This window comes from Capra hircus, chromosome 27 (genome assembly GCF_001704415.2).
Source record: "Capra hircus breed San Clemente chromosome 27, ASM170441v1, whole genome shotgun sequence".
Lineage (NCBI taxonomy): Eukaryota > Metazoa > Chordata > Mammalia > Artiodactyla > Bovidae > Capra > Capra hircus.
In genome coordinates, this window is record NC_030834.1 from 17211949 (window position 1) to 17223166 (window position 11218).

General features: G+C 45.5%; 1 protein-coding gene across 6 annotated transcripts in view; it reads right to left on the bottom strand.

Moving 5' to 3' along the window:
- The window catches only part of NRG1 (neuregulin 1), a 236478-nt gene extending 225503 nt beyond the window's left edge, over positions 1 to 10975 (bottom strand). For 3 of the 6 annotated variants that reach the window (XM_018042028.1, XM_018042030.1, XM_018042029.1), the window contains exon 1: positions 10359 to 10975. In XM_018042028.1, the coding sequence (XP_017897517.1) occupies positions 10359 to 10458 (100 nt within the window). In that variant the 5' untranslated portion in view covers positions 10459 to 10975. The remainder of the gene's footprint in view (positions 1 to 10358) is intronic. The other 3 variants (XM_018042027.1, XM_018042025.1, XM_018042026.1) reach the window with 1 other exon arrangement.

Here is an 11218-nt window from a genome sequence, read left to right on the forward strand (position 1 = left end):
GAACAGAGCCAATTCTCCCCACCCAGGGGTCACATTCATTCAGAAATGGGGTTTTTATTTTTAAGGTGAACAGACCAGAAAATGTGGGGAAAAGGCAAAATATTGCTCAGTTCTAAAGTGCTGCCAAATGTCAAGATATTGCCTGTCAGAAGACGGCTGGATCAAAGGTGTCAGGAGCGGGACCACACCCAGGAGGGCTTAAGTCCAGGTATGGGCTTCCCTGCTGGCTCAGTGAGAAAAGAATCCGCCTGCAGTGTGGAAGACCTGGGTTAGATCCCTGGGTTGGGACGATCCCCTGGAGAAGGGAATGGCAACCCACTCCCGTATTCTTTCCTGGAGAATCTCCAAGGTCAGAGGAGCCTGGCGGGCTGTAGTTCATGAGGCTGCAGAGTCAGACATGCCTGAGCAACTAAGCATAGCACAACACACACAGGCTTTTTTTGCAGGGGTGACGGTTCATCCCATCCCCTGTGGAATATATAGATGTGGATTCAAAATGTCATTCTTCACTGTGTACTTCCTTCACGCCAGTGGGTTTGGAGAGAAGAAAAGAGAACCATCAAAATGAGGCATTAAAGCATTCATCTGGGTTATGCTGAACTGCACGAGTACAAGTTTTAGACTCAGCTCAGCCCCAACCGAGGTTACAGATAGATAGAATGTTGGCCTCCGTCCAAAGAAGTCTTCCTACCTTATACTCACATATTACATGAATACAGAACACAAATACAAAACAACCCTTTCAGTTAAATGTTTGTAACCATCCGCACAGTGTAAACTCGTAACTAAAAAGTCAACTTTCCAAGTTTGGAGGAGAAGAAAGGCAAAGGAAATTCCACACGTAAAAAATGTTTTCCATGTGCCAGTTCATGTTAAACATCCCAAATGACCTTTCTGGCCAACCCAACACAAATGTTCACATTGCAGACACGAAACCACTGTGTCCCAGGAGAAATCTGCAGCCTACTTCACGTCAACCACTACTAGAGCAAGTCACCAATCCTCTTCCGCCCCCCAACCCCTCACCTGTCTCTCAATACAACAGCAAGTCCACTGCATACCATGAGGAAAGGGGAGGAGAAACACATCCAGGGAAAACCAGAAACTTTTGTAACTCCTGAAAAACTTAAGGACAGAAAGGGCATTCAATTCACAAAATCCACATTTGTAAACTAAATAGCAATGAATGCATTTATCTCTAGAAAAGAAAACTCGCTTATCATGGGCATTAGTTTATTTTTAAATACCTATTGATTATCTCCTTCACTTTTTTCCTTCTTTGATTTTTGGATGTATTTCGTTCCAGTTCATGTGTAAATATGATTTCCTATTACTATACACCAGTGGAAAATTTCAAATAGATGATGTACTAAACAGTTCATTTGTTGGTATGGAGATGGTTGGGTGGCATCACCGACTCAATGGGCATGAGTCTGAGTGAGTTCCGGGAGTTGGTGACGGACAGGGAAGCCTGGTGTGCTGCAGTCCATGATGTCGCAAAGTCAGAGCCAACTGGGTGACTGAACTGAGCTGGAAACAGTTAATTAAGATAAAAAATTATCTTTAAGGCTTCAATAGAGAATTTTTTATGCATAGTTAATATCCAAATCGTGCCTTACCTAGGATTGAAATACATTTTTGAAAAAGTTACAAAATGTACAGGAATTTTCACTTCAAATTCTGGAGTCGTTAAATATAAAATGGTCAGTATTCAGAACATTTTGGTAAATGCATATGACTTATTTGTTCTGAAAAAAAAAATTTCCAAGTTAGAATTCAGACATTTCCTTTTAACAACTGGTTTTATATTTACTGTGGAATAGTTAAAGAGACTGACATATCCTTTAAAAATGGAGTTTGTCTTTACAATTGTAAGCTTATATGTAACAAACAGATGAGTTCTTTACAAAGTAATAGAGGCCATTCAAAATGAACACATTTTCACTTGACAGTAAAATTCTATTAAAACTACTAGAAAAACTGAATTGCTATAGTATAGGAAAACTGAGTCAAGTTTTAAAAAATATTATTCCATAAAATAAGGCCAAGATTGCTCACTAGTCACCAATATTTCTCACTCACATCTCGGTAGAAATATGGTGGGTAAGATCAAGTATAACAACAGTTTGCTAAAAGGTTCAAAAAAATCTAAGTGATATGATATGGTAAGCATGTATTACTTTTCTCTCCAAGGGAAAGTGCTCTTTGCCCTGGCACCCTACGTTTATGGTGAATTCATTTTACATGGATATCACATGACCTGGTCTATTTATTGAAGAAAATGCCACTGGTTTAATAACTTCCTAGTCCAGATTTCTTCTATACAGTATATTACTTTAACCTCACTTAATTAACAAAACTTCTACGAATTTTTTTCAAAGTTGTCATTCTTCTGTTTTTAAAAACACTATGTAAGGCATAAAGTCAAGCTACTAAAGAGAGTCCAAATACAAAAGTATAAGACATTGACAATATCCAGTCATGCATCATTTACAGAATTGACAAGGTCCGATGGTTCAGCCTAATAAAGCATTTCCCTGCCTCTCTCACATCACTGAAACTAAAACTCAACAGCTGCCCAGAGGACCCAGCTGCCTGCGACTGAAGCTATAAAACAGAAGGTCTGGAACACCAACGCAGAGCAAAGGCTACTTTCCATCAGTGATACCTTACCTGGACCAAAACAATGCGAACAACATTGTCCTTTAAAAAGAGAAGGGAGTAATAGACTTGGAGTAGCTCATTGTAAAGGTGATCAGCGCAGGGTGGAATAAACCAGGAGCAAATAACAGTGACTCTGTGACAGTGTTATAACATTAGCCCATATCTAGGAGAATTAGTCATTCCAACCCATTTTCAAAAACGTGTAGTTCAATCAAAGTAAGGTTCATAAACATTTAGCTAGGGGTTGCGGATACGGTGTGAAGACGTGACAATGGACATATTCCTAAAGAGCCTTCATTTAATTTTGATGTGTTCATGTATAAGTTTCCAATGCTATAGTGAAACCTTTCAATATGACTAAATGTCTTTGTAGATACTGCCCGAACTTATGCCAAAGAAACTGCTCTAAAAGGCAACCAAAAGATGCTTATAAGATGCTAGTTCTTTGGGGAAAAGTTTCTGGCTGACATATAGACACTGCTACATATAAAACAGATAAGGAATAAGGACTTACTGTATTGCACAAGGAACTCTACTCAATACTCTGTAATGATCTATAAGGCAAAAGAATCTAAAAAAAGAGTTGATACATACATACATATATATATGTGTGTAACTGAATCACTTTGCTGTACACCTGAAACTAACACAACATTGTAAATCAACTATATCCCCATAAAATTAAAAGAAAATGAAAGTATATTTCAGAGATGTGGCATTGCAAATTGACAACTGCATAGTCATCATCAGAATAATGTCTTGGAATGTTCTGATTCGGAGTTCTTAGCAAATTTGGTCTATTTTGGTCTAACTGGGAAACAAACTCCAGTTGAGGTAGTAACTCAGGAAATCCAGATCCTTTTCTTCCCCAAAGATTGCCCAGAATACCGAAGTCACTTAAGGAAAGAAAAAAGGAGTCATTCTTTGGGGAATAGCAGTGTAATGCTCTTGGAGCACCCTCTGGAGGCCAGAAAAAGGTGACACTAGTGAAACAGAAAGACAAGAATTCTGACCATATCTGACCTTCCAGAGGCAGAGCTCCACAGACCTACTGGAGCTGGACTCAAAAATGCACTTACCCAGTCTTAATAAGGTGACCTAAGAAACAAGCATACTTAATTTATAGTTTACAAATGCAAAATAAATGCAAGGTATATGTAACACATTCTCAAATAATTGTTCATTCAGTTTAAAAAAAAAAAAAAAAGGAAGGCATTGATGTGTATTTTCAGCCTGCCTCCTAAATTCCTTAAGGAATGAACTGCAGAGACATCTTTTCATATTTAGAAGAGAGGGCTGTGGAAATGTGATATTTCATTTACAAAATGTAAGAAGTAAGGTTGCTATTGTTGTTGTTCAGTTGTGTCTAACTCTGCAAGCCCATGCACTGCAGCACCCCACACTTTCCTGTCCTTCACCATCTCCCAGAGCTTGCTCTAACTCATGTCCATTGAATGCCATCCAACCATCTCATCCTCTGTCATCCCCTTCTCCTCCTGCCTTCAATCTTTCCCAGCATCAGGGTCTTTTCTAATGACTCATCTCTTCACATCAGGTGGCCAAAGTACTGGAGCTTCAGCTTCAGCTTCAGAATTGATTTTCTTTAGGACTCACTTACGGAGAAGGCAATGGCACCTCACTCCAGTACTCTTGCCTGGAAAATCCTATGGACGGAGGGGCCTGGTTGGCTGCAGTCCATGGGGTCCCTGAGGGTCGGACATGACTGAGCGGCTTCACTATCACTTTTCACTTTCATGCATTGGAGAAGGAAATGGCAACCCACTCCAGTATTCTTGCCTGGAGAATCCCAGGGACAGCGGAGCCTGGTGGGCTGCCGTCTATGGGGTTGCACAGAGTCGGACACGACTGTGACTTAGCAGTAGGACTCACTTAAGTCAATCCTAAAGGAAGTAAGGTAACAAGGTTATATAGGGTATTACTAATTGTCAGCTTCTCAAAGTAGCCAGCTTTATGTTTATCAAAATTGAGAATAAATGGAAGGATGAAACTTTTTACTTTTTTAGTTCTAACACCTCACTTTTTCTAAAGCAACAAACACTGACATCTATTGGCATTCTGGTAGCTTGCTTTTAAAAAATCTCTTAAAACCCACATAGGACACGTGTGTAAACGTGTAAGATTAGGATGAACCCACCAAAGCACATGTTCCTTTGAGGAAATTCATTTTATGTACCTGATAGTATACTTGCTACTTTCCTCTCATGAAGAGAAAGAGATTTTAAGCTAATACTGTATGATACCAGTTTCTATATTTTCTGTTTGTCAAGAGGAGAATTCAAGGGTTAACCAAAATACTAGAAGTCCTCTTTTCTGTTTCTTTAAAAAAATTTAAATCACTCATCCACAATATTGATGTTTGGTCTATTTTCTTCTGTCATATAAAAACAGGATAATTCTTGATACCGTTACTGTCCAATTTCACTTGTGACTGAGAATGCTAATAAAACATTGATGCGCTAAGAGTCACACTCCTAGAACTTTAAGCATTACCTATAACTCTAGTACCCATGCCTGGAGAATCCCATGGGCAGAGGAGCCTGGTGGGCTACAGTCCACCGCAGAGACCCGACTGAGCACAGACATGCAGCCTATAGCCATTCGAGAGAGGGGTAGGGGGATAAAATAATGAAATATGTAAATTTTTTATATTAATTATTTTCTTTATATTTAGAAATACCTGCACTGGATTCTATGAACCTTGCTGGCAATATACCCTTACACTTGATTAAAAGATAACCAAGAGCATGTTGATACACAGTTTCCTTTTCAATTCCTACTAGTCCCCAAAGAGAAGGCTACACATGCATCCTATATAAGCATCAACTCTTCAGTGTGATCAGAAAAGGACTCATGTTTCAAAACCTTCTCCAGTTTGAAACCTCAACCTTTTTCAGCCAGAGATAAAATGATGTTGCACCTCACTCTACTTTCAATATTTAGACTTCATTCAGGACTGTTTTCATAATACATATATGCAGTGATGGTATTTGACATACTTATCCACTCTTCTCTCTATTTACAGGTAGTAGATATTAATATTTATACTCACTCTCATCTAAGGCCAGCTGTGGATTATTTTTTACCATAAAAGGTGAATTTGGAAAATTTTAATCAAATATCTTGGCAAAGGCATAGATGCTTTGGATATTGATGGGGCACTTACTACTGCTGTTATCTCGTTTAAGCCTCAGAACAACTTTACGATAACACGATTATGATCCCAATTTTACAAATAAGGAAACGGGCATGGAGAGATTAAGTAAGTTGACCATGACTATACAAGTAAAGAGCAGCAGAACTAGGATTTAAACCCAGGCAATCCGGCTGCAGTGCTAAGGACTAGGTATCCTGTAATAGTGAGGCAATTTCGTACTAAAGGACAGGCGATAAAACACACAAAGCATCGGTTACATTGCCTGGAACACGGTAGGATAGTGAATGAATAGCAGCTCCCTTATTAATAAGTATAAAAGTGTCCAGCCTAGTGCCTGGCATGTAATAACGTGTTCACTGCTTTCACACTGGTTGGATATTTTCTAATTACATACATATTTCATGTTTCTTTTCTCCCCATATTTCCATCAGTATCCTTTTCTCATTTTGCAGATAACAGAACAGTATCTCAAGTTTCTCCCACTCTTTCTGCTTTAAAACCGTTCTCCAAAATAAACCCAACCTCATTCTAAAGTGAACATTTAATGCGTTTCGTAATTACATAATCTAAGTGGTTACAAGCCAGCAGGCTGAAAACAGATCATGGGCATTCTTTCTGTTCTGTAAACACACGCTGCCCTAGTCGTGACGGTGCACTTTATACCCAAGAATGTTGACAAGCACTTCAGCCTGGGGAGACACTGAGTTAACAAAACAGGTGGGTGATGTCACTGGGGGAGCACCTGGCCGGCTTCTATTCCTTTGGGATACTAAGTGTCTTGATGCATCCACCACTTGTACTTACAAATGAGCCCTGATGCCAGAGATGAAGGGAGACCTAGTAGCTCTAGAACTAAGCTAGGCTTGATGATGAGTTGGTTCCAGGTCATTTAAGAGGAAAAAAGAATCCTTTGCAGTGTTTTAAAGAAACAAAAACATCAGCAAGCAGAGGTTCATAAAAGAAGCTTAGAGCCAGACACCAAATTTGGGGAGGAGGGTGAAGCTCTGGGTTTGCAATTCAGGCTTCGAGGGACAAAGTCTGCTGAGCTGAATCAAGATGAAGAACCTGGACATGGGAAGTCTATGCAAGAGGCACAGGAAGTTACAGGGCTCTTGGTACATGGATCTGAGTTACAAAGCCCAGGATAATGCTGAGGTTGTGGTTTTTTTTTTTTTTTTTTTTCTTTTTGAGCAAAGAGGAAGAATCAATGACCCCAAGGGCTTGGGACCTCTTAGAGCCATTACTGCAGCAGAGATAACGCTGCTGAACATCTGCAGCCCCAATAGTATGCAATTCAATATTCAGTTAATTGTAGAAAAATGCGATGCTATGAAACATAGCTACGTATGTATCACGTATCAGTCACACATGTCGCATGAACGTTAAAGAAACCTTTTCCCCACCGAAACGATCCCTCCAACAGATGTGTTTATGCCTCTGCACATAATACAGCTCACAGCAGGGCTGAGTGGCTGAGCTCTCTCAGTCTTCTCTCTCCCTTGACTGTCATGAAGTAATGTTATAACATCCAAAGGGAGGCCTGGCCGTTGCATGGGTGTCACAGAGGACAGAAAGTTTCAGCGGCTGTTTTAAGAACGAGGTGAAACTTGGGATTGAAGGATGGGGGAGCTATTTAAGAGATAGATGTCCTCATAAGTCCTAATTCAAGCTGGTATGCCAAGTGGCAATGCTATAATCATGGCCTCTAGAGGTCATTTCCTTTGAGTATGCCTGAGGACTAAACAGTGCAAAAAACCTTGACAAAGAGGTGTGTTTTTTCTCTCTCAAACCACTGTGGCTCTCAGTTATTTATTCTCCTAAGATAAGGGAAAGTACACTGACAGCATTACAAGGGAAGGACAAGAAGGAACCAACAGTGATTTCCAAGCAGTACTATTTAATGCCATGTGCTGTTACCTAAAGCAGGTTTTCAGTTGATGGCTCTTTTTGAGTCCAATGAAGAATAAATATTCTTATCTGGTTTTTAGGGTTTAACAAGCACAAGGGGCCTTGGAGGAGGGGTAAAAAGTTACTCCCCAAAGAAGACAACCCACCCGATGGAAAAGAGACAAACACACCAAAAGCTAACCTAGAGCCAAGTTCACCCCAGATTCTCTGGGAAGACAGTAAAGAAAACATCACTTAACTCTCGCTTCCCCTCATTTTCCCCAACACCCCCCACCCGCCGACTGCCCCAGAGCGGGCAACCATAAGTTCCTTCTCTAAGTCTGTGAGTCTCTCTCTGTTTTGTAAGTAAGTTCATTTGTTTGGGATGGACAAGTACAGACTGCTATGTTTAAAATGGATAACCAACAAGGACCCGTGCTACTGTATAGCACAGGGAACTCTGCTCAGTTACTTGGCAGACCGGATGGGAGGGGAGTTCAGGGGAGAATGGATACATGTGTATGTATGGCTGAGTCCCTTAGCTGTTCACCTGGAACCATGACAACATTGCTAATCGTCTATACCCCGATACAAAATAAAAAGTTTTAAAAAATAAAGAGAATATCACTTAAAGATGCCGATCTCTCTGGTTTAAAGGGGATTACAGCGATGGGACTGCACAGCACAATGAGAGTCACCAAGGAATCTCTGGGACCCCGTGTCAGGGGACAACATTAGATGGTCCCCACACAGCTGCCGACCTAGTAGAGGAGATCTGCAGGGCCCAGAAATGCCTGCTGGCTCTTAAAGTATCTCCTACCTCCACGGGTGCTTATCTGAAATGCCTATGTTAAGTAAGGCACTGCTGCCCTGAAGCCTTGACAAAGTGCAGACTGAAAGAGATGCTACTTCAAACCACTATCCCCTCCTTAATTCATCAGACCACCTCCAGAGGACTCTAGAAACTTCTGAAGGCAGAGTCTTCCCAGGCAGGACAGGACAACACTTTAAGAGCCCGGCAAGAAACTCTTAACAACTTTACCCTTGTGGTCAGGTCTAAGAGCTCTTTCACTCACTAGGCTGACCTATGAACAGGCAGTAGAGAATGTCACTTAGGAAGATTGCTAATCCAGCTCCCGCACTTCAGCTCTGCTTGAATAAAACGCGATGGGCTATCTCCAAAATTGAGGGAGGGGAGGAAAATTTCAATTACACCCTCCTAAGGACTAATGCAAGGTAAGGAAAGTGAAGCTGATCAGCAGTATCTTATCATAGAAACAGGCGCAGGAACCGTCGGTCAGTGGCGAAACAATTACACTCTGTTCAATTTGTTTTGCTCAAAACCTGCTTAAGGTCTCTGCCAATAAGCCCGGCTCTGAAATGCTCTCAGTGATGCCAACAAGAGGACTAGGCAAATCTTGTTTTCTTCCTGCAAGGAACAGGCAAATACCTCTGCTATCTTTCTCAGTTATGGTACTACCAAGTGCTATTGAATCAATTCCTCACAAGCGCTTTATAAACTGTGCTGGGGGATGTTCTAAGTGACTTACTGGTATCTGGATCAATTAAGAATTGGGAATCGCAGAGGCAAAAAAAGCCCTTATATTTTTCTCCCTCCCCGCCCCCCGCCTTTTTTTTTTTTTTTAGCATCTTCACTGAGTCACTCATAAGCAAGTATCTTTATGGAGTGCCTCCTAGGTCCAAGGTAGTGTCTACAGTATCAGACCTTCTCAGTGAAACAGAGGGTGAAACTGTCACTCACGTCCGTGTTCTGATGACCCAACAGTAGACTTTTCTCTAGAAAGTCTCAACTGCATTTCCTTTTCTGTTACAACCAGCAAGCAACTGGGTTCAAAAGTTCAGGTGAACTTTTGCCTTATGGGCATCTCTTGGGAACATAAATTAACCGTATTGATCAAAGAGGTCACGAGAAATAGAACTGCAAAGCCGAAAGTTTGAGAACGTTTTGGGAGTGGACCTGAGTCCTGGCGCTGGGCTGGGTTTGATCTGCTTCGCTGATCTCTAGGAATCTCTCCCCGCTGATCTGAACACCAGTACCGCCGGGCTGACGCCGGGTGAACGTCGGTGCACACTCGGACCCTGCACTCCCTCCCCGGAGCCCAAAACACCGCTGCGCGAGCGCTCGCGTGGCCTCTCTCCAGAGCACCCCTTCTTACGAGCCAGGCGCTCGGAAGGGGGGACACCCGTTCCCGCTTTTCTCGCTAGAGGGCAGGCGGGCCCCGTGCAAAGAGCGGCTGGAGCGGGACCAGCGCGCACCCGGCCTCCGCTCCGGCACGCCAGGTCCGGCTCCCGCTGAGGCTCGGCTCTGCGGCGCTGGGCAAAGGCCGTGCCAGGGAGCGCGGCGCGTCCGGATCCTCCCGGGGCGCGGGCCCAGCTGCCGCCCTTACCCCGCGCGCGGGGCGCGGACGCCCGGGTGGGGCTCGGCGCCCAGGTAAGGGGCGGCTCCAGGGAGGGGCGAGCATCGCCCGGCCCTGCGGACGCCGGGGAGCAGAGCCAGGCGCCGGGTGCGCAGGGCGCGCGGGCAGGCGAGGGAGAGGCGACGGCATCCGAGGAGGAGGAGGAAAAAAAGGAGGAGCAGGCTCGCGGAGCCCCGGGCGCGCGGCGCACTCACCTGGGCTCTGGCCGCCCGCCGCGGGCGCGGGCTTCTTCCCGGAGCCTCGGTCCTTCTTGCCGCCCTTCCCCTTGCCTCTGCCTTCTTTGCGCTCCGACATCTCGCCGGAGAAGTGCACGCTCGGCGCGGACGGCTCCCGGCGAAGGCGACGCGCGACAAGTTTGGGTCCGAGGGCTGGGATCGGCTTCGGGAAAAGTTTGTCCCCGGAGTGGAGGCGGGCCAGCGACCGGGCCGAGGCGCGCGCGGCGCTGGGGGGGAGCGTCTCCTGTCGCCGCCGGGGAGCGCGGGGACGCAACGTGCGGTCCGGGCCACCTGGGACTGGCGGGCGCTCCGTCCCGCGGTCGCGCGCGCTCGCGGGGTGGCTCCTGCTGGCGCGCCGCTGGGGAGTCCTCGGTTCCCGCCGCGGTCCGCTCCTGTCGCTGCCTCGGTCCGGCGCGCTCGCAGTCCGAGGAGGGAGAGGCGATTACCGTCCGGCCCGCGCTCGCATCGCCCGGGTAGCCGCCGCCGCTCCGCTCCTGCCCTGCGCGCGAGCCCAGAGTTCCGACAAGTTGGGGGGGGAAACTCCTCGCCGGCTCTTTTTCAATTGCCCCACCGCCACCCACCCGCAGGTTGGACGCTGGCGCCTCCTTCTCGCCCTCCCCTGGCCTCGCCCCCTCCCTCGTCCCCACCACACCCCCACCCTGAGGCGCGGACACGCCACCGGGAGGAGCCTGGGCTCGGCGCTCCCGGGCGCAGCCCCTTTCCCTCCCCGAGCCCGGCCGGGCGGGGGGCGGCGCGCGGGGCGGCTGCCGGGCACCCCCGACAGGGGTCGCTGGAAGCTGCGTGCAGCCGCAGCGGCGGCGCCCGCGGGAACCGGGGCG